General features: G+C 43.1%; 1 protein-coding gene across 1 annotated transcript in view; it reads left to right on the forward strand.

Moving 5' to 3' along the window:
* The window catches only part of prr7 (proline rich 7 (synaptic)), a 31,172-nt gene extending 7,721 nt beyond the window's left edge, over positions 1–23,451 (forward strand). Inside the window, exons 2-3 of the mRNA XM_085173722.1 lie at positions 9,768–11,164; positions 21,218–23,451. Coding sequence (XP_085029848.1) covers positions 10,816–11,164; positions 21,218–21,813 — 945 coding nt within the window. The 5' untranslated portion in view covers positions 9,768–10,815 and the 3' untranslated portion in view covers positions 21,814–23,451. The remainder of the gene's footprint in view (positions 1–9,767; positions 11,165–21,217) is intronic.
* The last annotated feature ends 3,972 nt before the right edge of the window (positions 23,452–27,423 follow it).

Raw genomic sequence — 27,423 nt, forward strand, 5'->3', positions numbered from 1 at the left:
ACAGGCACAGAGATGCAGAAAGGTGTGCTTGCAGAGTGAAGTGATGATGGCAGCATTTGCAGATGAGGATTGTTTTGTGTTGTTCATGTTGGGGGATGTGGTTTAAACTCTTTCCAGCTATGAAGTAGCTAAAGTGGTTTAAACTGATGTGGGATGCTCACATGCCTCAGCTGCAGTTTTTCAGGAAAGGTTTCCAGCTCCAGAAGCTAGAAAATCTTCCTAACTCCTGGAAAGTCTTCAGCTGCTGAAATTGACAACAAGAGCTTTTTTGGCTTTGACTGTTCTCAAACAGACTGCTTGTAGTACAATTATGAGTTTGCACTTTTAAACCCTTATTAACGTTTACATAGCTGGTTTTGATAGACGGCTAAGAATTTAGAGCAGCTTGTGACCTCTGAGGAAGTGCAAACGTTTAGTTACAGCATCCGTAGGTATTTCATAACTGTTTTTCATTAGTGTTGTGTCAGGGTAGGCAGTGAAATCTAAAAAAAGAGATATCAATTGAAACATACCTAATGCGATCTGCCTCTTTTTATCTCAAGCTGTAAAGCTTCTCTAATGCCCGTTTGAATATATTATTATACGACTGCCACAGTTTGCTATTGTCTCTGGAAGCAGAATTAATGCCGCTTGATCACTGGGCCACTGCTGCATTCCCCAGGGAGTGTCCGTCTCCTTTTAACAATTGCTAGAGTTTGTCAATGTGAGAAGCTCTCAGCTGGTTGTTTGGACATGCACATTATGGATAAACCTGTGGTCTTTATTAGCATGTTAGACAAGCTGCTGCTGGCTCTGAGATCTGTCATCATGTGTGCTTGGTGTACAAACAGAGCTAGTATTAGTGTCATTGTTCTGTTTTCTTACTCCCCAATTGAAGTGTATCATCCTACAGTGGCTGATGAAGGACAATCAACTATGGCAATTTATCTATAGTAAATGTAGGCTGTTAGTCCACTGTTTACATCAGCCAGGTGTCAACTCCTGTTTGTTTTAGAGAAGGCTATCAAACGAGTCGATGAGTCAGTGACACTCGTGCCTGTTCACTGCAACTAGCCTCTGTTAGCTGCTGTTAGCCTCTGTTAGCTGCTGTTAGCCTCTGTTAGCTGCTGTTAGCTGCTGTTAGCCTCTGTTAGCCGCTGTTAGCCGCTGTTAGCTGCTGTTAGCTGCTGTTAGCCTCTGTTAGCTGCTGTTAGCTGCTGTTAGCCTCTGTTAGCTGCTGTTAGCCTCTGTTAGCTGCTGTTAGCCTCTGTTAGCTGCTGTTAGTATTAGTGCATTTTGTTTGAAGTGGATCTAACATTGTTGTAGGTGGTGAATAAACTCTGACACAATGAGAGAATATAATCAAAGTGTTTATCAGAGGGAAAGTGTGATTATTAAGACATGTGACTTTATGCCATGTGCCATTAGCTGATATAATAAATTAATAAATCTGCCCAAGGTCTTACACACAAATTGAGATAAAATAATTTTACAAAGAAATGTTATTTATGAATAATAATAAATGTATCATTTTAAAAAAAATGTGGTTAAAACCACTGATATTGTTTTTGTTACTGTTATTCTTAAAGTGTTTAATTTTCAGAATATGACTTAAAGTTAGAGCTGGGGCTCATATATTGGCCAATAACAGCATCAGCATTTATAACAGCTGTTTAATGGAAACACTATAGTTAGTGTTGATATTGTGTAGTTTATTAACTAGCAGCGCACTCTCCCACCTCCCTGTTAACATCGTATGTTTGGGCGCTACAAGAGTAACTGACCTGAGCAGTCGGACAAAGCGTAAACAAGAAATCCACAACTGGTTGAACCAATAAAACAGTATTATTGTCATTTGGGTAACTACTCAGAAATAACTACAAATAACAAGTGTTTTTATTTTCATGCGTCTGAGGAAAAAAAACAGACAATATCGCGAATTTCTAAATCACCAAATATCGATATCAGTCCTTGAAATCATATTTCCATCAGGCTCTACTTAAATTGCACCGCAGAAAGGCCGCGTATGTGCGGTTACCAAACCTCAACCGTGATGGAAAATGAAATATCTAATGAGCTGCTTTCTTTTCCCTCGCTCTGTGAAGCACTTTGATTTGCTCGGCTTTGACGGTGCACTCAAGTTGCCTCGTCGAGGTTGTAACAGCTTTGCAGATAAAAGCACAATTAGAACGTATTATCTGGAAACATCTCTTTTTAAAGAGGTGCTTTTACTACTGCCTCTCAGCTCCCGGAGATCAGCCTCATCTCAGGCTGTGGTTCGAGTGAGAGCCATTAGAAGACAAAAGGAAGAGCAAATAAAAATAGTGTTAGGTGTATTGTTGTAGGTGTAAAGGTGGAGGTTCAAGTGTGTATCGCTTCCCTTTGATGACTGTGTCGGACAGGCAGGAAGCGTGGGGAGTAAACAAAGCCTTTCTACCATATCAGCGCTCACAGCAGATTGAAATATCAGTGGCTGTGCGACCTCATCGAGCCCTCAGCTGATGAATCACCGCTACTGAACAGTATTAAATTGCAACAGACACAAGGGTGCGACTCCCAAAGGTGCTGTAGGATGGAGGGAAAATACACGGCTTAAATGAAACGGTAATCTAGCACAAGTGTCCGATTCAGAGAAGAAAACACAGCCCTCAACCTTTAGCTCATTTAGATGTTTTTTCACGCAGCATGATGAAGTCAGAAATGTTTTTCACTTTAGCTAGACTCATGAGGTAATCCCGACTGCTGAGTGTATTTCAAAGTGAGAGGAATTCCCACAGGAGTCGTTCTGACTGGAGAGAAAGAAGAAGTCCCTGAGAATCGCTTTATGACTGCATCATTCTTCTCTGTCGTTTTTCTCAAGTACAACAACCACAAAAACACAACAATAAAACACGTTGAGCGACACAAGACATAATAAACATTTACAGTTGTTTAAAAAAAGAAAGAAAAACAAGCTAAGTGCCAAAATCTGCAGTCCCTTAACCCTTTCAAGCCGGTCAGAGCAGGCACGCTCTGTTTTGCGTAACTATTTTTAAATCCCGGTAGCTCTGCAACCACGTGAGCTAGCGCAATAATTTTATTTTGCATATGAAACCGGAGGAGTTGTACTTACATCTTATGCCATCAGCTTGTCCTCGGTCACAGTTTCCTTCCACATATAGCTTTGCAAAAACTGCATAAAAAGCACTTGCAGCAACAAAAACATAATATTCCAGAAACACGCTTTGCCGATCCGATCAGCTGTTTGTAACACTTCCTACGTCCATCAACATGAACTATCGCATGTCCTGCCCGAAACCGGAAGTGACGTCATTTTGCAGAAATGTAGTTTTTTACTATCAGGGCCTTATGAGCCTATACTGGTGTTTTTAAAAGTTATATTTGACTTTATGACTTTCTGTGTCGTTTCTGGGATGCTTAGGACTCATATTGCACTGCTGGAAATAGTTTATTTTGATGCATATGCTGCTTTTTTGCAAATTTGCATTATAATATTTATTTTCGTTTTTCCTGCAGTGTATAAAAATTGGTGTATTTCAAAAATAAAACTATGAAGACAGTTAAAATAAATTTCCTGTGGTGGGAAACTATTTTGTGCAACTTTTTTGTATTTACAGTTTTGAGGCATAAGCCTCTTAAATTTCTCTAACTAGAAATATATGTTAAAAAAACAAAAACGATTTTCAATTTTTTGTAGTTTATTGCACTTTCTTGCAATTTATGTAATTACTATGCACTTAATGCAAACATATTATTAAAATTTGGGCTATAATGGTTGTATTGATGTATATCAACTTAAAATGCTCCCAAAAATGGCTCCACAGCATGTAAACATATAATATAAGCTCTGGCAGGCTTGGTTCTATGGTAGGTCTTAAAGGGTTAATGTCCACACAAAAGTGAGTCAGTGACTCTCCCAGAAAGTTGATCCTGGTCATTTGAGCAAACACTTATAGTTGATCAGGGAGGAAATGAGAAATGACAGGCTGGCTTTCTTAGATTGTGACATTTCCATCAGTAATGTGTAAACCAGCATAAATGGAACGTATTTAAGGTTTGACTCGCTTCCTCCAGTGCAGCAAAAATCGGGTGTTATCAGGATGCTACAACAGGGGACAGGGGAGCAGATCATCATATCACAAAGACCCAGAGTAAATGTAGTTATCTCAGCCGGACATTTGTCAAAGCTGGGAAGGCCCCTAAAGAAAGCTCCAGGCGACCCCGGAGAGACGGGCAAACTGCTGCCTAAGCGAAAACCTCTCCTGATCCCTCTGTCAGGAGTATCAAACAGCTGACATGCATTCTTTCGCAACATTACATCTGTGGCTTTCAATCCCCCACCCCAAGCTAAATATTGGTCTGCCCAAAGGTAGATGGCACAACATAAGGATGTAGACGTGCTGAACGCTGGTTTGGGGGGCGAGTCGAGGAGGCCAGTTACATGAAAAGAGAAAGACCATCACTGAACTGAGCAGGAAGCCTCACCATCTTACAATGATGGTGCAGCCACTCCCCAACTCTCTGTGAATGCTACTCGTGGCCGCTGATCAATACTCACGGTCCATTGTTAGTCAGCGCTGCTGGTATATATTGTTTATAAGGTTGGGAAAGCTGCAGTCAGCTGAGCTTAAACGTTACCCCTGCTGTAAATGCAACAACCTGATAAACACCTGATTGATTGAGCATGCATCCAGACACAGACTCTCGTGTTAAAATGCTCAAATTTACTTTAACGTCTAACTACATGATGTCAAGAGTAAAACTACAACATTTTGTAATATAATGGAAAGAATGTAAGTTACAGACTTATCCCAGAAATGTGAAATTAACTGTAGAAAATTGAAATGTATCCTGTTGTTAATGACTGCAGTGCACACGTGGAGACAACAGTTTACAGTTGGCATCGATTTCTTTCTTTTAAAAACATAAAGAAGTAACTTGCTCCTAAATTGCTGCCAAGTCTGTTTCACACAGTTGGAGCTGCTAGAACACAGATTAGCGAGGTGTTACCTGAGAGTCAGTGAAGTTAAATGCACTTTGAACAAAAGTGATTTCTCCTTTATTAGGCTATGGGGCCGTTTTAATGCTTTAAGGCGCAGCTGTTATGTTAAAAATAAAGAGCAGCACAGGATCGTAGATGGAGTGGTGCTTTCTACTCAATTTGAGCAGTGAAAGCACTTTTTACTAGAGGTCTTTAAATTGGTAGACAGTTGGCTGAGTGAAAGCTGCCCTGATCTTGTGATCAAATCACCAGACAAACAACTTTCTACAGTTTTTGATTTTACTGGTATATTTTCCTTTCTTTACACGCCACTCTCACCATTCCTCTGATAATGTAACTGATTGGAGTAGTTGATCAACTTTGTGTTGAAGTAGAGTGAAATGGGAGCTGATAACCACAATCATGACTTACTTAGACTTAGATCCTCCCGCGCCGATCGGCGCATCGGGCGACAAGAGAACGCCATTGAACTCGGTCTATCGCAGCAGTTGTTGCTTCATCCCATGACAGTTCGACTGAACGTAAATCTTCAAGGAAAGTCCTCCTCCATGTTATTTTAGGTCTTTCTCGCCGTCTCTTTCCATTCTTCAGGTTCCACAGAACCGCGACACGGGCAGGTCTCGGGTCCGGTAGCCGAAGGATGTGACCGGCAAATCTGAACCGACGCTTGGTGACTTGGACATGGAGCGGCTCTACTCCCGCACGGCGATATACTTCTTCATTGGTAACGCGATCCCGATATGTGATCTTGAGCAGCCGTCGAAGACAACGTTGTTGGAAAACGTCAAGATGGCGGTTGATCTTTGCAGTTGATTTCCAAGTCTCCGCTGCATACAGTGCCGTCGGTATAACAATGGTCTTCAGGAGCCGCAACTTGGTTGATAAAGGCAGTGCGGTGGTCATCCATATAGGTCATAATCGTTGAAAGGCTGCCCATGCTGTCTTAATTCTGCACTTAACGTCATGCTCCACGTCCCCGTCACTGCTAAAAGTGCAACACACTCATGACGTCCCTTATATTTAACTGGGGTTTTAGGTTTTTTTGAGCCAGCTAAAGCAATAAAGGCCTGGATTTGTTGAACTTCATTGACACTATAAGCCTCAGGTTATAAACTCTTCTTTTAAAACATTCCCAAATGTTGCATGGTAATAGTTTGAAAAGATTCTCAATGCAAGGTTTTGGAAACAATTTCAGATGTCTCATGGCCTTTTAAACCCTCTAAGGTCTAAATTATTGGTGGTAACTTTAACTCTGAATGTTGGATAAAGATCAAATGGATCATTTTGGAAAAATCTACAAAGATAACTAAAAAACAAAACCAAATTCTGATTGCATAGGGTCGTCAGAACTCCGCTTTACAGGAATATTATTATAAACGAGAAGATCCTTCAAGAACTTTTTGATTTTTGCATCAAATAACCCTGAAAATATCCAAGAAAACACTTTAAAACAAATATTCAGTGACAATCGAACAAAGGTAACAAAAAGACGTGTCAGGTCCTTCTTCTAGAATTAGAAACAGGAATAGGGAACAGGTGGAGTAAGATGGGGTGACAAGTACAAAAGAGAGAACTTGGTTACTCGGAGACACAGAAACAGAGAAGAAGACACAAGATGCAGAAAGAAAAGCAATTACCGATCTAAAACAGGAAGTGGGCAAAAGGAAGAAGATGCAACATGGATGTAGACAGAAGGGGACAAAGAAAGCAACAGAGATGACACTGAGCTTATATCGAAAAAAACCCAACAAGAAACCAAAAAGTTGGTAAAAATTAAAACTTAGCAAATCCTCCACAAGAAGCGGGCACCATGAACCAGGAAGGGGAATAAAAAGGCAGTCTTAAAAAAAGCACCAGTTACCAAAATACCCACATATGACTTCATCCTACCCTCATTTCATAAAGACCCTTTTTGATGTAACACTACTGAAAAATGTTTCCTTAACACAGTAAATCTTTTTACATTCCTACCATCTTGCAGTACTCTCCTAGTCAGATCTCTCCAGATGGAGGTTTGCGTCTAACGTCTGTCTGTCTGTTCGGGGTCGTTGACACGAAGCCCTGCAGGATCTTCTGTTCGCCAAGTGTGAAATCTGAAGGAACAACATGTCCAAAGGAGCGTCTGCATCATTGTTGGGAACGACTTGTTTACTTGTTCCTGTCATCGCAGTGAGGGGAAAATCATGATTTCAGTTTGCAACCTTCAGCAGCTGCAGGAATGAGCGTGGGATCGATGTGCTGGAGCTTTCTAAAAAAACTAATCGTGTACTGAGAGAAGTTCATGCACAGAAACCCCAATCACTCAGTTACAGTAATGTGTTTATATGTTTATATAAAAAGGTTTAAACTCGTTATTTTTAAGTTATATTTCCATGTCAAATGCCTCCCATCGACCATCAGAGACAATCCTGGAAAAACCTAGAGGGAAGACTTTCAGGTCCCTACAGTCCTACTTTATTGGCCGTTTTAGCACTGAATTATCTACAAATCTGCTTTTAGGTCCTTTGGATGTTTTAGGGTATATTTCTGGTACTGTGGCTCTGTGCGTATAGACTCAGACGTGGAGCTCAGTTTAACATGGATGCTTGAATTTCCTAAAGTATCTGGATGATTGATCTCTGGCAGCAGATTTGGAGGCCTGCAGAAACAGTTTTTTACACACAGCTTCTCATACAAGGCAGGTAATGGGTCTGTGAAAGAAACCAACCAGGTGAGGGTGTCACAGCTGTTAACGCTAAAGAATATATCACATTTTTGACCTCAGTGTTTCCCCAGATATGACACCGTGTTAGTGATGTGCGAATCATGAACGAATCGTTCAATACTCAAGAATCACTTTACTGACTCGTGAATCATGATTCACAAGCCCAACTGACTCACTGACTCATCCCTGTTGCTGTTAGCAAGCTAATTTCATTAGTAGAAATATATCTAACTTAAAATTAAAATTGTGTGGAAAAAAACAGCCAGTTTCTTAACAAAAACTTTTCTGCTCTGAACTGGAAGAAAAAACCCTGAGTAGAAGCTCACATCAAGACTATCCGGTCGTTAAGTGATGACGTGACGAATCCTACTTCCAGGCCTAAAGTAGTCTGCGTTTAATATGCTTTTGTGTTGTTAACATGTTTAATGTTTTGTATTTTCTTCTATTTAATCTCAAAAAGCTCCTAAAACAGTCAGTGATCACCGTTGACCTCCGTCTGCTTTTATTACCGCTAATCATTTATTTAAGCTCAGTTTTTAAAACCTTAGGATGTAACTACAGCCCAGCCCATGCAGCAGTATATGAATGACTAACCTCGTATTGTGGATGGATTATCTCAGTCGTTCTCCTGGCTGAAGTTTGGTCCTTTTACAGCATCCTGCCATGCGATTACATTTGTTCCTGACCACCGAGAACACTCATGTTAACTTTTATCGAGTGGGAAAAAAGTTAGTTGTTTATGTTATGCTAACATAGCTTGTCGCTAGCGGTCACGTAGCACATCATTATATACCAGCTAGCCAAACTTCAGTAACCCTACAAACGTCACTGCTGTTTAGTTTTCTGTCTTCATTTATGTTGGAGTGATAACAGAGCTGTACGTTTTAATTTGTTTCCAAAACCCCGCAGTCAGGACATGCTATATTGTATTTAGATGGAAGCTAGCGAGCTAACTTCCTGCTAACTTCTAACTCCGTTAAATGTCATAAATTCCGTTTTCATGGATGCCTGGATGTTAAACTCAGTTGTTACACCTGGTAGAGCAGAACGCTGATCATTTTATTAAAGATGAAAGACTTTAGACAGTTTTTCAACTCTCAGTAATGCCACAGTGATCGTTTGACATATGGACCTGCAGCGGAGTTTAGGCCCAGACACGGCTAGTGACGTCAGACTTAACAATCGCATAGCTCCTTGGTTCACAGTAGCATCGCTCAGCTAACATGCTAACAGCACATTTGAGTTACTCACCCCCTCCCTCCTGGCTCACAGCTTCTTCTTCTTCTTGGTTGGCAACCAATGTTAAGGCGCATTACCGCCCCCTGGCTCACAGCTCAAAGGACATTTAAATATATATAAAAATATATATTTGACACATTTGAGGAAAATACAAATAAAATAAAATAAATAAAAAATTTTTTGCTCTTTTTTGATCTATAAAAACAGTTGCTTTTCTCTTTCAATCACTCAGCTTAGCAGTAGGATTTACATGAAAAGAGAAATAAATTAAGTTTGAGTGAAAATGTACATTTTTTGCACTCTCTGGGCAACTGACTCAGTGACTCAAATGACTCAAAAAATCCGATTCACTTTGGTGAGTGACCCATTCAAACTCGATTCAGTAAAAAGAATTGAATTTACCATCACTACACCGTGTGCCAAATCCAGATGAACTTTTGTGTTAATATTAAATGTGTGACGTTCTCATTTTTCTTAAATACTCATGTAGAAAGTCACCAGAATTTAAACATTTGTTTTCATGTTTATCGCTGAGGTGCTTTTGAAGGTCTGTTACAGTCTTCTGATTTACACTGAAGTAATAAATTAATTCTCTATTTGACGTGTTTATTCGACTCCCAGTGATCCTGTCTCGTTCTGCATATCTCACCTCTGTGAAGGTCTTTTCTTCTCTGAAGTGTGAAACTGATACTTGGACCCCCGATGTTGGTGTTATATCCTGCATGAGCAGCTGACATTTATAACGGCCCAGCCTCAGAGCTGTTTTTCCTGCTCTCGGTTCTCACTGTGTGGAAAATGTTGCCTGATTTTGTCCTGACGAAGGCCTCCCGTGTGTCTCTGCAGGGCGGCGTGAGGCCGAGGAGTCCAGCTGTGATCTGAAGGGGAAGAAATCTGAGGACCCCCGGCCCCGAAGGGACCAGCTGTTTGACTTCACGTGAACAAAGACACTGCCGCGTTTCTTTTTAGTGCTTCTGACCGGATGTTGCCTTGGTTCGGAAAACGTTCTCCGTTTGGTTTAGTTCTAGAATCGGCTTCAAAATGTGACAATGACGGAACCGTTACAACTTTATCCTCCAGCAGGAACGAAGCAGAAGCTTCCTGAGAGGGAGGATTATTGAAAGCAGGCTGCTCGAGCCTTTCGGAGAATTTAAATGGAGGTTTGCTGCAGTGGAAACACCGGGGAGTTCATCTGTAGTCATTTGGAATAACAGTGTGTGACTGTGTGGGATCCACACAGATTTCCATCTAAATGAGGCGTATTTCAGGCAGCAGAGGGTTATCATCTGAAACATCTGGACGGATGGAGGAGACTCACAAACAGAGACGAAGGCGGTTTTGATTACTGATGTTTATGTTCAGTATTTTTACTTTTTAAAGCACAAAGATTTATTTATACTTTTTTTTAATGACTTTGGTGCTGATGCAGAACAAAAATCTAAATTTTCCACCTGCTTTCTTCAGTTTCTCTGATTTATTTTATCTCTAAGTGATCTTATGTAATTAGGACACTAATGTGTGTGATTATACGTCTTATTGTCGAAGCTTTTATCACCTGCCAGCCTTTTATAAGCGTAACGAGCGCGGCTAAATATTGAGCCATGTCACTGCTGTGTTTCAGAAAAGCTTCAGTTTTACTGAATTTTACTGGATTTTTCTTTTTTTAATCTTTTTTCCTCCCATGATTTGTAACTTCTTCAGGCTTGAAGGGTCTTGTCACACTTTTCTTTAACATTTAAATAAGAAACTTGAAGCCACCTGATGTTTGGCGAAGGATTGTGACTCGACCCGTGTTTAAGTGATCTGCTGAGTTTCAAGACGACCGCTGAACTCGCCCATCTGAAATCCTCTCTTCCTGTCTTGGGGGGAACTCGCTGCGCATCCCGTCACCGCCATGGTGATGTCGCAGGGCACTTACACCTTCCTGGCCTGTTTTGCTGGCTTCTGGTTGGTCTGGGCCCTCGTCGTCATGCTTTGCTGTTTCTGCAGCTTCCTGCAGCGCCGGCTGAAGCGCCGGCGCGAGGAGAGGCTGAGGGAGCAGTGTCTGCGTGCTGTAGAGATGGAGCCGCTCAGCTGCCACCCCGCCGGATACCCACCTGCTGCTCCTCCACCACCACCGCCGCAACAGCCTCCACAGCTGCCCAGAGAGCCGCCACAGTTCAGCCCTCCTCAGACTCTGTCGCCTCCTCTTCCGCTTCCTGTTCCCCATCCATTGCCTCAAGCGACCTGGGTCAGCATGCCAGGTAATCATTTTATTTCACAGGTGACAAAACGCTCGCGAGCTAAGACGCAACCTCAGGTTTCAAAAACTGCAGTTCCTCTAACGGCCACTTAGAGCAAAAGTGAGTTTCTGTAGTTTTCAGTGGTATCGAACAAATAATATGGAGTTTGGTGACATCTTAGTATTTAATCAGCTGTTAAACAAAGAGTTCATGGATGTAATTCAGTCTTCCGACTTCTCCACGCACACTGTCACGGCTTTATGAACTCTGGATCTTGCCAAGCTGTCAGTGCGACTGAGACTTGCAGCAGAAACTTGCTTCACATTTATGAGAACTAATTTTAAATTTTAAATTTTCTAAACTTTAATCATTGAAATTAAAGTTTAGAAAATATTTAGTGCTGTCAGCGTTAATCGTGGGGCTGCACAGGGTCAACACGTTAGCGCGGTTAGCTCCTTAGCGCGGTTAGCTCCTTAGCACGGTTAGCTCCTTAACGCGTTAGCGACATCCAGCCCCACGCACGCAGCGATCCTCGTTCACTCGCTAACGGAGATTTGCCGCGTTAATGCGGTTATGGCGTTAACGTCATTTTAACGAGATTAACGCTGACAGCACAAAAAGTTATTTGTGCAATAGATCAATTAATGGGGACATGAAGTATGGAAAAGGCAGTTATAGGCTACGTTCACTCTGCAGGTCTTAATGCTCAAATCAGGTTTTTTGATCAAATCCGATTTTTTTGTCTGCTCGTTCACACTACAAATAAAATGCGACAGCAAACGCGCTCTAGTGTGAACGCTCAAAGCAGCCGCATGCGCAAAAGAAGACGTCACACACAACGCGCTCTGTTTAGACCCAGAGCAACAGTATTGTTTGACTGATGACCTTAATATAAAGACTTCGGACTTCACGTTTCCCAATTTTTGCTTTAAGTTATTTTGTTATTTACATAATAATGTAAATAACCTAATAATGATCCTTATTGCTGTTTTAGAGGAGCGCTGCTTCAAAGGATAGTTGCAGATTTCTGTCAGTCTGCAGATTATACAGAACAAATAAAATGTTCACGTTTCTCCAACATTGTCTTCCCAACAGTTTCACTAACATCTACACTGGATGGTCAGGAAGCGTTCGCGATGTCTTCTCCGGCGCTGATAATTGCCGTCTGTCTTGTGTCGGTGACGTAAAAGACGGATTTAATGCGACGTGACCATCAAACAGCAGTCGCTTTCTAAAACATCAGATATGTATCGGATTCAGCACCACATACGAAAGTGACCCAGATCGGATTTGAAAATATCGGATTTGTGCCGTTCACACTGTCACACCATGATCGGATATGGGTCGCATAGGTTCATCCCAGCTTCATGATCCACAAGGTTCGTGACTGCACCGTGTTCGTGATTTGGACATTTTACTCTCAGCCATCAGACGTCCTCACAGGAATAACCTGAAAAATCCAGCTTCAAGCTCTTCAGATCCAGAACTGCTTATAAGAGTTTCCACGGAGAGCAGAGCTGCAGTCAGCATTCATAACACCTCCTCCTGCATTTATTAGTCTCTTCTGTAAACTTGACTCACTTTCTGAAGCAGAACTCGTCTCTGCTGCTGAGCAAATAACCAAACCTGTCACGCCGTGTTTGATCTGTATTTACAAGCTGTTTTTCATCCTTACGCCTCGTGGTTTGAGCTCAGCTCAACAGGAAACACAAAACTGATGCGATTCAGACAGAGAAGCAAAGTGCAGCAGCATTTCTTATAGTTCCCAGTTTAGTTCCCAGCTTCCACCTCCCTCCCTCCATGCTGGCCAGCGTTCCCCCGCATGGTGTCATGGTGACAGCTGCCGCTGAGGCGTAGGCAACAGCCGCGGAGGCCGTGCGGTGACGGAGTAGGTAACAATAAAATAAGAGTGATTAGAAGGAGGAGACACTCAGAGGCCGAGAGGTGCAGCTTCGCAAAGAATCACTGTAATCACAGAGACTGTGCAACTCCCCTTTGCCTCGCACGGATTAAACTCCGAACAGGAAAAATGTTGCTCAGGTCTTAATAAACCCACATAGTACATGTCATTTGCAGTATGTGAGTTATGCTGCTTTATATTTCTGTCCTCTCGCTGTACCCGAGGAGCATTTCATGGCTATATCCACACGTACACGAGTGTTTCCACTGAAGACTGAGCTCTAAAAACTCCCGTGCAGGTGAGGATGTTAGAAAACTGAGACTTTGATGTCAAAATCTAACATTGGGGTTGAAGCGTCACTGCTAGCTTTGGTGTCGACAGATTCTTTTGTTTTCACACTGACATGTTTTCTAAAAAATAATTAAATAAATCTGCTTATGCCCCTCATAAGCAGAAATTTAGAACAGCAGAGGGGTGTGGCTTCTGTGCCTGATATAACCATATAAGGACTATTCACTCTGTGATATCATGCAGATCCAAGAGATGAAAAAAAGGCTGAAAAGTGACCCTGTTCTCGCTGTGGTTGCTTCCCAGGTTTTCTCTCGAAGATGTGAATTTAACTTCCAGTTAAATTGAATATTTTTAAAATTATTTTTTTTATTTTGGTGTCATGGTTGTGTGAGAATACTCCCATTTCTGTTCTTGATTTTCTTTTCTAAAGCAGGAAAATCTCAATGATCTATAGAGTGAAAACAATGCGCGTAATGAGCAGCTTGCTTTATGACGGAGGAACAAAACGAACAGATCTACAGAAGAATAGGAATTAAAGGGGTAAAAGAGCATCAGCTGCTCTCAAAGACGATTAATGAGCGGAGACAGACAGTACAGGATGAAACAAAAGATCGCTGGAGTCTTGGCCTCAAAGCAGACTGATGAAGAGGTTTAGTATCCAGGCAGCAGCAGAGCTGAAAGCGAAGCAGGTGCTCGGCAGCTGAGACCCGAGAGGAGCTGTTTCAGTCGACTTCAGCAGCAGAGGAGGTGGTAAAAGCAGGTTTTACAGCAAAGTGGAAAGAAGCTTTTTTTAGCCTCTTTCAGCAAACAGTTTCGGTCCATTTGCAGCTCTGTGTGAAGCAGCTGCTGATAGCGTTACTGGGTATCTGCTAAAACACAGAAGATGAGACTATTTGAGAGCAAAGCGAGCGGTGTTCTTAAAATTAGCTGTTATTAATGTGTTTGTGCAGGTGGAGGAGACTCATAATGAAAACCAGTTACAGAAAGAGGTGCTAATGATGTTCTAGCAACAGCCGTCAAAGAAACTTCACTCCCTGACTTTCAGTTTTGTTGATAAAAATTTGGCCTTTTTCCTGCTGCGTTTAGCAGGATTCCTCTCAATCACCAGTTTTCCTTTTAAATGCACCATTTCTCCTCTTGGATTTGTTTCCCTCACAGAATAAGCACTTTCTTCTTGGATTTGCAGATCTTCTTCTTGTAACTTCCCCAGTGTTTGTCTTGCAAATTTACCAAATTTACCAAATTGTTTCCCTTTAAAATTGTGTTTATTCATCCTTCAATTTAGCTGGTTGATCCTTTATGAATTTACTATTTTATCACTTTTTTTTTATCATAAATTTGTGGTTTTTCTTCTTAAATTTAACACTTCCTTGTCAATTTTGTAGTATTTGATCATAAATTTTTGACCTTTTTTTTAAAAGGTGTCGTTGTTGTTGTTTTTCCCCATCATAAATTGCTCTTTTTCCTTTTTCCCCCTTAAACGTTTGTTGTTTCACCCGTAAAAGGCAGATGGGGTTCAGTTGTCACCCTGCCGGCCGGGCGGTGTGAGCAGTTTGTCAATATAACTGAAGAACGAGGTCACGCGGGGTTTTTAAATTGATACCATAGATGCATCTACTAACAATCTCAGATGACTTTGAATCCCAGTAGCTTAAGGGGCAGAGGTCAAAGGATTTTCACATTGACTAGTTTTTTTTTTCTTGCATTTTCTTCAGATTTTGTCTTTAAATTTGCTAGTTTTTCATTTAAAAATGTTTTTTTCCTTTGAAAATGTTTTTTTCCTTTTAAGTTTTGGTTCATAAATTTAGCATGTTCTAGTTTTGGTCTTGTAAATGTGTCAGTTCATTCATTGATGGCGACAGTAACTCTAAGCTTTCTGTGGTTGTCATCATAGTAATGATGTAGATCAGCCGTCTCCAACCTTTTTTGCGCCACCGACCGGTTTATGCCCGACAATATTTTCATGGACCGGCCTTTAAGGTGTCGCAGATAAATACAACAAAATAAAACTAGTACCGGTACCGAAAAAAAGAATTTTTTTTTCATAACACACGTGAAAAGACCCAGGAAAACCGAGTTAACGATAAAAACGATAACAAAATAACGCTGAAAACCGATAAAAACCCTGAAAACTATACATTTCACACCTGAGCCTCAACTCTCGCGGCCCGGTACCAAACGACTCACGGACCGGTACCGGTCCGAGGCCCGGGGGTTGGGGAGCGCTGATGTAGACAAATCATGAATGAACCAAATGATAATTTGTGTTAAACTCATGAATTTACAGGATTAGTTGCAAAAATCAAAAAAAGGTTTTCCATTAAAATAAACGAGGCTTTTGGGATTTTTCCTTCTTCCTTTAAAGGGAAGCTGTGTTAAGGAAAACTACAAATCCTTCTTCCTTCTATGACTCATTTATAATCCTCAACATCTTCCTCATTAGCTGGAAACTGTCAAAGTAAAGCTGTTGATGGAGACTCGAGTTTAACAGGAAAATCATCAAAAGATCAGAAATGAATGAAAGCCCTCAGTCAAAGGTTCTTATTGTGAGCTTTGATGGTTTAGGCACAGCAGCTGCACTGGTAATGGATGCCACCGTGGTTCCCATTAGCTTAATCCTGTGAGCGGTTTCAGCTTCGGACCCGTCCGACCCTCCGGTGGAAACATCAACGCCGCGTGTTTCTGCTGACGTCCTGCCGAGCGTTCGCTGGGTATTTAAAGCCGTCCTGACAGCTGCTGTGTTGTTTACAGCTGCCGTGTTGATGGGGGAGTTAGTGCAGAGCTGAGAAACAATAGCAACCTGATCTCGCAGGTATCTGTGAGCCATGTTCGATGGACTCTGGCCACGTATAAACAAACACATTTGCATTGATCAGTACGGCCCGTTTCATGGCAACAGTTCACCAAACAGCTGCAGGTTTCCAGCGCTGCTGTTTGCTGTGGTGGCTGTAAACAGGCTGTTGGTTGGTATGTGGGTTGCTGCTGACGGGCGTGGGTCATTTTTCAGGCACCTGTGAAAACGTGTTAATGGATAAAATGTTCTTAACGCCATCCAATAGGTTTTATCTTGCATACAGCTGCTGTTACCTCTCAGGGTGACGCCTACAAACCCAAATTAGTGCTACACTCGTCAGTGATCGCAGTAAAACACTCGCGTGGTGGACAGATTTTGGACTTCAGCTGAAGCGGTTCTCTCAGAGCCTCCTCCTCTCTTCCTTTCTCTGATTAGAGTATTTATGGCAGCATTTCTTGTCAGTTCTCACTTCTTGTGGAAAAGTAATTGGATGCGTTTTGATCCCTGGCTGTTAGATTGTGACAAAAAAACCCAATTAATCCTATTTTAGTCACTTTTCATGTCGTGGTTCGTCACTGGCTTACAGATTGAGCCAGTTTCACAGAAAAGGTCTTTTTAACTTCATGAACTTCAAATTCACCCCTGAAAAGTTTATTATTTTTCCCCTCTGTTGCTCTAATATGAGATGATTTAAGCAACACAGTGTGTTATCCCAGCTGAAGCACCCATCAGAAGATGGATGTGGTCAGCTAAGCTGTGGTCAGGAAACCTTCATGCTTTCATGATGTTTACACCAAATTCAGACAACGCCATCTGAATGTTGGATGAAATCGACTCATCCGAACAGGAAACGTCTCTCCAACCATCTGTTGGGCGGTTTTTGTGAGCTCGTCTGACTCGTAGCATCAGTTTGCTGTTCTTAGCCGACAGGACTGACGCCCGGCGTGCTCTTCTGCCGCTGTAGCCCATCTGCTTCGTACGTTGCAGATTCAGGGATTCTCTTCTGTAGACTGTGGTTCTAACCAGTGAAAGTTACTGTTGCAGTCTCGCCATTCTTCTCTGACTCCTGCCATCAACAAGGTATTTTCACCTGAAGAACTGCCGCCCAAACCTTACAGACTCAGACCAGCTCGTCTGACGAAGTCAATCAAATCACCTTTTTTGATTTTGATGCTTCCATTTGAACTTCAGCAACTTGTCTCGATCGTGTCTACATGATTACACAAACTGAGCTGCAGGCAAACTGTCCTTGAATATCTTTAGAGCCGGTCTTTTCACAGCTCTGCAGAAACTGTGGAGCGATCCCATCAGTCGTTTTATAAACATAACACCTGAGTGTGTGTGTAAATATAGTTGATTTCTTGGCTGAAGAAGTCGCACAGTTGCTTTAAAAAGAGCCGAGTTTCTTCCGTGTTTGAACGAGGAGGACGGCAGCTTGTGCAACATTCGACAGATATTGATCGCGATCTGGCAACATTCATCAGCCTGGATATAAAAATGTCTTTCAGCTCCAGAAATCTGCTGTTCGACTGATGTGTGTTCGCAGCCTGAGGGTTAGATTGTTCCTGACGAGTCATTGAAATATAGACTCGGCTCTCGCCGGTCAGGTTTTCCTGAATCGTACTTTGCTGTGCTCTCTGCAGCAGAACCACCTCCAGTTGCTTCTTTCTCGAATGTCAGAAAATGTCAAAGTAATGTGTGTCAGGTAGCAGACACCCCTCTTAAAAGCCACAACAGTTCAGCACTTTGTTTTCTGTTGTTTCAGCCACACTGCAGCTGCTCCCTTCACTCATCTCACACGTCAGCTGAAACCATTCAGCACGAATTCAGCCGAGTGCTGACCGTGATTAATGTCCCAGCGTTCCCTGAAAGCAGCACAGCAGAAACCTGTGCAGGTGCTGAACCTGCGTGTCAACATTTCACTGCAGAGATTTGAGATTCTCGCAAATGTAAAACAGACGAGTCCATCAGTGTAATTAGCAGCAGGTGTGAACGAGCCAATTAGGAGAGAGAACAATGGGGGAAAAACGAACCTGCGTGAACTGACAGAGACGTTCTCAACTCCATCTAAAAGCTCGCGTTCCTGTTGTGAAGCATAATCAGAGCGCATCCTGCAAGAAAGGAAATCAGGAAGAGAAAAGCAAATTAAGGTGTTTCAGACAATTTCACCAAATTACAATCATCTCCACGGATCCACAGGCAGCTTCTCATCCTCGGTGATTAAATCTCTGCAGGCTCAGACAGACATGTTTCAAACTGCAGCCTCGTGATTGCTTCAGTTTGTGGACTCTAAACCTTAAATAAATATATTCAGTGCAGGAACCAGAATCAGTTTTGATGCCTGTAATGGTCAAAGTGACGCTCTAGCAACAAGTAACTCGCCTTAGTTTGTTTAAACTGTGAAAAACATTGTGTTGTGTTGGAAGTATGAACTTTTCACATCGGCTGCGCTGCTGTTTTTCTGAGGCTTGCTTTGTGTTTACACTTACTTTTTTCCTTTCTATCCGCTCGGCTTGCAGATTAACTAAAGAGCCTTTGTGATGTATTGAAATGTAATTTCCTTACTGTTAATCCAGGAATCGGTACAGCCGCCAGCCGCCAACCTCTTTTTGTCTGTGAAGGTTCTCAGTCATCCAGGTCGTCGTAGTCTGAGAGCTCGGAAAGAAAAGCGTCTGGCCTTGTTTGTTATAGATGTTTCATCCAAGAAGCTTCTTCAGTTTTAAGAGCAACTGGTGGATTTAAGCTAGGGCTGCACGGTTAATCGTTAGAAAATCGCGATCTCGATTCATACTTATGTGCGATCTCATATCCAAATGACAACGATTTAAAAAAAAAAAAGACGACGACGATTGTACCGCATTTTGATCCGGGACGTAATCTGCATGAAAACAAGCGCTCACTCTTCCTGCTCAACAAATGACGAGGGCGGAGCCTTATACCACGTGATACAGAAGCTGGCTGCTAAAATTAGCAGGAAAAACAACGGAGAGCACGTCAGGGATGACGAGAAAGTGACAGGAGAAAATCCGTCCCGGTCAACCACCCAAACATCAATAACGGGAACCTTATACAGCGCTTCCCTAAACACGTCGACCTCCCGCAGGCACAAAGAAATTACGGAGGCTGTTACTTATCACCTGACCAAAGATATGGCTCCATCAACACTGTGCAAAACGAGGGATTTAGGAAAACGATCAACACCCTAGACAAACGCTACACAGTGCCGTCCCGCAACTGTTTTTCTATTGTTGCTCTACCTGCTCTACACACGCAGCGTCGAGCAACGGTGGAGACGCAATTTCAAGCAGTACAACATTTTGCAGCAACGACAAAACGTGAGACATTTGTTGTTTTTATGTTTATTTATTGTTTTTATGTTCAGTCTCAACTGTTACGAAGTTGATGTGCAGTTAATAAGTGCAATAAATATTTATACTGGAAAAGAAAATCGTGAGAGAATCGTGATCTCAATTCTAAGCAAAAAAATCGTGATTCTCATTTTATGCAAAATCGTGCAGCTCTAGTTTAAGCCCTGTGGAGTGTCTCCGAGAGGGTCACGGACCCCCTAATGATCCTCTACTTGTGAAAACAGGTGTGAGTCACAGTCAGCCAGTGTTTCAGGTGACCCCATTGTGAGACCTAGCTCCACCCTGTCATGTGATGTGAGTGGGCGTTAAGGCGTCTGGGAAGGATCTCAGACGTTGCACATCTGAAAACTGCAGGAACGCTGAAGGACACCTCGGATGATTTAACGGCAAAACAGGAAGTGTCTGACAAATGCGCCTCTGTGTTGGTGATATATAATCTTTCCAGCGACTTCTGGGTACATCAGGGCCGCCCATACTGAATAGGCTCCGAGCTCCCTCTGGGCTGAACTTTAACTCAGTTTTCCACAGATGAACTGAAATGCCTCCATGTTTCCCTCACTCAGCACTGCCAAGTGTACATAAGCGACACGCAGTATTTCCTCTGTAGTAAATTGAAATCTCAGACGGATGAATCATCGCTGCTTTTCCTCATCTCTCACATTCGTGTTGCCTGATTGGTTTGTTGTGAGTTTTTTGGCATTTTGTTGCATTGGGGGAATATCTGATTTATCAAAGAGAGAGTGGTTTTAAATCTTAATGTATACAAACTTCAGACCATTGACACCAGCCCGGAGAATCGTCACCTCTTCTCTCTCTGTGTGCCATCAGCTCGTGTTTCTCTTGTTGCACAACGTGCTGCAATGCAGTTTCTCCGCTCGAACTCATGAAGTCTTGAGAGGGAGGCGGAAAGCTGGAGAACAAGCGGGCCTGAAATAGGAGTGAGTGATGTAAGAGGGACAGAAAGAAACGCAAACTCGGAGCAGAAGTCCTGCGATGGCTTTTGTTCCTGCCGCCGAGCACAGTCACAGGTGTCGCGGCGGGCGTGCGGTAATTACAAGCTGTTTGGGTTGTGACCTGATAATGAAGTGTGTGTGTTGCACGTTGGCTTTATTCCAGTGCATCACACTGCATCAGGCATATTATGATAAATGGATGCTGTGTTGCAGTGAAAGCTGAGGTTTCCCTCTGGTCTGCTTCAGGGAAGAAGCTCATTAGTGTTTTGCTTCCTGGTCCTACAGACTTTACTTTGGGATAACAACAAACACACAACACAAAATCACTGAGCTCATCACAATGGTGTTAATTAATAGCCGTGGTCTAAAAGTTTCTGCTTTTTACTTAAATTTGAACACAGTGTTAGTTCAGGCAGCTGATTCCCTTTTACGACAGGTGCTATTGCACTGCAAGCCACCAGGTAACTAATACTCCATTACCTGCTGTTTAGTTTAGCTCCACCCAAGAGGATTGGAGCTAAACTAAAAGACTGAGGAAGAGCTTTGATTAAGTAATTCTTAGATTCATCCATAACGATGCTGAATAAAAATAATTAAAACTATGCTGTGGATATAATTAAGCAGCTCTGGCCTGAGATTGGACATTTTAAAGTGGGAGTCTATAAGGATTGACTCATTTTTGGAAACAGCCTCCAGTGGCCATTAGGGGAACTGCAGTTTATAGCTTATCGGTCCGTAATGCTAACTCCCGTTTTCTCGTTCTTCCAGACACGGATGTGTTCGGGAAGCCGCCTTGTTACGAGGAGGCAGTCCTGATGGATGATCCTCCTCCACCTTACTGCGAGGTCTTGGCTGACCCGCGGGGGGGAACGTACCTGAAGCCCGCCCCTCTCCGAGCCGCGCCGTCGTCTTTAAGGGAACCTCACGATCGCGCCCCGGTGTTCACATCCGAGACCAGCAAGCCTCCTGCGGCTACCGTGTTCCCCGACCGAGGCTACTCCTCCCTGATACGCCTGCCTTCGTCTCAGCGCTGGGACTCTTTGGGTCACCTCCTGTCCAACATGGATCTGAACCACAATAACCTCACCCCACCTGCAACCCGATCCCTTCAGGCTACAGCCGCGATGGCTACCATGCCCCGCAGAGACCCGAGGACTCATAATGACGGACTTAGAGGTGGAATACAGGGACTTCAAGGAGGGATTCAGGGACTTCAAGGAGGGATTCAGGGACTTCAAGGAGGGATTCAAGGGTTCCAAGGAGGGTTGCAAGGGCTTCAGGGGGTCCATGGACTCAGGGGGTTGGAGCCCAGCTGTGGCATGCCAACAGCCTTCCCCTTGCTGGGCCGGAGCACTGCTGTTTAGGCTCGAATCCTGTCAGAAAAAGGATAAACAACTAAAAAGCTGGACATTTGGTATCATAACGCTGCTACAAGTAGAGATTTAATTGTCCAAAGAGGGTTTTAGGGCTGGAGAGGCGTCAGGAGTTAATTTCCCCCTTGCAGTGGGCAAAAGCTGCCACTTAACTCTGCCAGGACCGAGGCTTTCAGCTATGTAGGTATATTACACACTGTTTCAAAGCGCTGTTGTCGAGTCAGAGGTATTCTGGAGGCAGAGGACGAGGATCAAAACGAGCAGTAAGCACAGCGGCTGCCCTGCCTTTCATGCAGACTTACTATCGCCTTCATTTCCAGCCCTAACTACCCTCTCTCGTGGCGCACTCTCATTCATCCCCGATCGCTCCTCCTCTCGCTGCACTCGAACAACCTATTGTACGAGGCTGCTGTTGCCATGGCTCCGGGAAACCGTCTGTAGCCCACGACGACCTCTCTTCTTTTATCCGTGCTGATTTTTAGGAAGACTGTTCACAGCTTGCCTCCTCCTCGAGGACTGTGAGCATTAACGCTTACAAAAGAGCACACGGTGACCTGCGGCCAGCACGTCTCTGATATTAGAGGGGAAATGCTGAAGGTCGGTTTACCTTCAGAGTTGTTTGGATTCCGCTGTGCAGAGTACAAGAACGCCACAGAGACGCTTGGATTCATTTTGTAACGCGCTGTTTTGTTGTTTTCAGTGTCGTCTTTACTGCAAACTGCTGGCACTGCCCTTTTGATGGTCACCGGCTGATGTCAGCTGGGTCTCTGATATGAAAAAGAAAAGATTTTTCCATGTAAAAACTTCCAATCATTCTTTTAAACTTTGTGACAAATGCCTTGTAAAATAAAAACATCTTCATCTGTGACGAGTCTTCCTGTGCTTTGTGAAAAGATCCAAAAAATAATAGTTTATTAATATAACACAGATGGAAGGATTACTGAGGCAGGGCTGAAACAAACAGGAGTGAACCTTTTTTCCACAACTGGAAACAGACTAAGGAGAAGGATCGGACTATCGTTTAGGTTTTATCCGATACCAGTACCAAACCGGTACTTTTGAAACGGTGCCGGTGCTTAAACGGTGCTCAAACCGGTGCTTAAAGAATGGAGAACACAAACTTTGTCCAAAAACCTCTCATGTTCAGCTGTTTTTTGTAAAAAGATAACAATGTTAGCCTTTTCTGCAGCTATGGGGCATATATGGGATCACTCTTGGCTGGAAGCAGCTTAAACAATGGAAAAAACACAAACTTTGTCCAAAAACCTCTCATGTTTAACTGTTTTCCACTTTTTCTTTGGTCATTTTAGCCTTTTTGTCCAGGGTGAAGGGAGTATCTGCCATCAAACAAGAAGACAGCCGCATGTAGCTATGATGGTGTTTGCTAGTTCACCTTACATGCATTAATGTAATAACGTGGTTAGCCTACTCAACGTAAATTACACACGAACAACATTAAGCTACTCACGCAGAGAAGAACAGCTGCTGCTGCATCATCATCCTCATCATTTCTGCTACACTGGCAGGGCTAGGGGCCAGGACTCTCCTCTTCGGGTTTTTGGGGGATGTTGCTAACTCCGGGTCGATAACAGGCACCACACCCGCAGTAGATGTGCTCGGTGTGAGGTCTCGCAGCAAGCTATCAAATACGGCACATTTCTCGGCTTTTTAAAAGAACGCTATGCGTCGCCAGGTGTTTCATCAGATTCGAGGTGTTACCTCCTTTGACAGCATCACAGTATCAGCTTAAAGCACTTGTTGCAGCTGCTGAGTTTGCATCTTTTGCTGTGAAGTACAGCCAGACTTTTGACGGCTTTGCCTTGGGCATTTTTAATCTGCAGCTCTGCTCTAAAAGAACGTACGTACCTGGACCCGCCTACTATCCTCGGAAACATAAAATGATTGGCTAGAATCCAAAGTGCATGACATCTCAGGAAAATAAAGCTGTGAAATGTGCGCTGCTTTTCGGTCTGGTTACCATCATGGCACTGGATACCGGTACCCATCCCTAGATAGGACTACAAATTAATACACACCGAGGGCTAAATGGAGACATGAGGGAACCAAGGTACAGCTGAAAGTATGAAAATAGAGGAAAGGAAGAAATAAACCTCTAAGAAAATTCAGGAGACTTACTATCAAATTACATGAAAATCCTGTGAATGTGATAACTTGAGAACAAGGTGATGTAGGAACAGTGGTGAACCTTCCCGGGAGTAGCCGGCCTACCACATATACTCATCCAGGAGGTCACAAAAAACCCAGAACAACATCTAAAGAACTGCAGGCCTCACAGCTAAGGTCAGAGGTCACGAGTCAACAAAAACAAAGTTCAGGGAGAGAACCACCGCTGACTAAAACAAAGGCTCGTCTCACATTTGTCAAAACACAACTTGATGATCACCGAGAGTTTTGGGGAAAAACGAGACAAAAGCGTAAGTTTTCAGAAGGTTTGAGTCGCGTTACATCTGGAATCAAACGGTCATCACCCCAACAGTGAAACATGGTGGTCGTGATGGTCCGAGGTGTTTCGCTGCTTCTCGACTCGATGTAACTGATGGAAACATGAATTCTGTTCTCAAACAGAAAATCTTGCAGGACAATATCCGGCTATGTGCTAAGAGCACTCAGGTTCTGCAGCAGCACGACGATCCAAAGCACACCAGCACGTCCATCTGAAGGGACGGAAAACAAAATGAAGGTTTTGGTTTGGCCGAGTCAAAGTTGGGACTTAAACCCGACCGAGATGCTTTGGTGGGACCTTAAACACACAGTTCATGCAGACGCAGTGAGAGATGTGGAAATGAAATCTGCTGCAATGACAAATCCATCATCTCAGCCTCACGTCTTCTCTTTTCTTTACGAGCTCACAGCGAGTCTGTTTCATCTCCTCAGCCTCGTGCAGCGGAGATGAGTTTCTGTGAAATATTTTGTGATTAAAAACAGTCAGAATCCTCCGATTCTTCAACTACGATGTGTAAAATTACCGAGAGCTGCTTCTTAAAAGACTCACAGAGGAGCCTTTGGCTGGGACAGATTTGCTGGTTTGTTTTATACATCAAAGCCTCAGGAAACGCAGCTCGCCGCTGATGTTTAGTGAAAATTCAAAGAGTTGTTTAGGCTCAAAACATTCCTGCTGTTTGTAGACGTGCAGCTAATGTGAAGTTTGTATCGCTGGCAAATGTAAATAAGAGCCTGTTAAGACTGAACGTAATTACTCTGCCATTAAGTTGTCAGTTGGTGCTCCTGGCTAACAATCTTAACAGCTCCAGGGCACAAACACTACTTCCTGCCAACAATCACACATTTAATGAAAACTGACTGACCTCACAGCTGTCAGGAAATCTAAATGTACCGTTTAGTGTTGACTGAACTACTAAAGTCCAGCAGCTGGACAGGAAGTCTGAAGATCAGAGATCTGCAGTCGTTGCCCGTTTGATCAGTAAACAAGCATACAACAGGATTTCTGTTCCCAAAAACAGATTCGTCATCAAAAATCAAGGAAACTGCAAAAATCTTCAGCAGATGATTCGTATCTGAAAGTCACGTCCTTAAGAATCCGAGGACACAAGACCTGAGTCAACATCTGGAGCTTCAGCTGATCCGTGTACCACTGAAGCCAGAAATGGTTTCAGTGGAAGGGAAACTGGGAGGACAGGTGAGGCAAACTACAGAAGAGTGGACAGAAAATGAGTGGCAGCAGTTTCTGACGATGCGAGCGATGAGTCCAAATGAGACAAACCTTCATCAGTATGTACGTCAGGAGGTCAGGAGAGAGGTACAGCTGTAGCACAGGTGGAGGTGTGTCGTGGTTCAAGGCCAGTGGAGTTTATTAGACCACCTTCCATAACAACAACAAAACACACTTTTTTTATGCTATTATTTAAGAGCCACATAATAAACTGAATTCACCTTTTTTTATATATAAAAAAGCTATTTTTCATTAATGCAAGTAAATAATTTAATCAGAAACTAATATTGTGCTTTACAACTTTTTCAGCTTTTTCTCTAAAATTAAATTAGAAAATGTGTAGATAACTAAAATAATCCATCCATCCATTCGCTTCTCAGGGTCGCAGGGGGCGCTGGAGCCTATCCCAGCTGTCATAGGGCGAGAGGCGGGGTACACCCTGGACAGGTCGCCAGTCTGTCACAGGGCCAACACACAGGGACAGACAACCATTCACACTCACATTCACACCTAATGGCAATTTGGATTAACCAATTAACCTATCCCCACAAGCTGCATGTCTTTGGACGGTGGGAGGAAGCCGGAGTACCCGGAGGGAACCCACGCAAACACGGGGAGAACATGCAAACACAGAAAGACCCCGGTCTGATGGTGGAATTGAACTCAGGACCTTCTTGCTGTGCGGCAACAGTGCTAACCACTGTGCTGCCAACTAAAATAATTCTATTTAAAATGAAAAAGTATGGTTTTCCTTCAGGAGCTTGCACTCACTGGTCAATTAAACATTATAGAAATTTTAAAAACCCACTTTGGTAAAAACCAGGACTGTTAATTTAGAGCAGCTGAACACGTTTGCCTGAAGCGCGTGCTCAGGAAACACTCGTCCCAGTGTCACAACCAGCAGCTGTAAGGTTTCTAATGAGAAACCATCAGATTAGTAAACTGTTTGTAGACTCTGAGGAAGCCACAGAGTAGAGTGGAGTCTAAGGAGGAGCTGTGGAGCTGCGGATACGAAGGTGTAATAACTCCACATGGTTTCATGCTTTTCATCATACTTTATTCTTACGGTTGGTGTTTCAACAATACTCGTCTGCAGCTTTGCAGCTCACAGCCTCACCAACAACAACAGTTCAGCTCTTTCTTCTTTTCAGCAGGTGAGGCGTGATTGCTCGTGCTGCTCAGGTGTGTCTGCCTTCTGCAGCCGCGCCACAGGTAGATATGCTGGAGCAGAGAGGAGAGCTGAGATCGGGTGGTCAACAGAAGGCAGGAAAACGATTGGACCAAAGTGATGACAGCAGAATCGAGTGTGACAGGGCGACAAAAGGGAACGTAAAAAAATAGACCATCAGGCCAAACGACCAAGAATCAGGACACAGGAGTGAATACAGATCTTTCTTATTGAACATCCAAGTTTAATTTTTCGATTTGCAGACTTTTATTTTTTAGCGACGACTGCAACAGACTGCTCATCTGTCCAGGACGCTTCTCACCTCGTGATAGCCGGGGTAGGCTCCAGCACGGTGACCCTGACCTGCACAACAGGAAGAAGATGAATGGATGCTTCTTGATCCAGGTCATGTTACGGGACTGCAAAAAATACCAATTATTACACAGATTTTGGCACCATAAGGATGTTTCAAGGTAAAACAGCAATTCTATCAAGCTAACATCAGACAGCAGCTAAAGTTAGCATCATAAGACGAACCAGAACCCTGACGGTGATTTGAAAAAGGCTTGTAGAGAGTTAAGGTGTTTTGGTGCAGGTGTGTATCTTTGTTGGTTTAGCCTCTTTTTAAAGAAGGAATATCAATTATGAACGACTCTTATTAAACCACAAAGGCTCATTTGATTAAAGAGCCTCAGCCAGACAGGGACAAATGGAGCAATTTGTTTAAATGTCACCTTTTCTG

This window comes from Neolamprologus multifasciatus, chromosome 10, assembly GCF_963576455.1.
Source record: "Neolamprologus multifasciatus chromosome 10, fNeoMul1.2, whole genome shotgun sequence".
Taxonomy (NCBI): Eukaryota; Metazoa; Chordata; class Actinopteri; order Cichliformes; family Cichlidae; genus Neolamprologus; species Neolamprologus multifasciatus.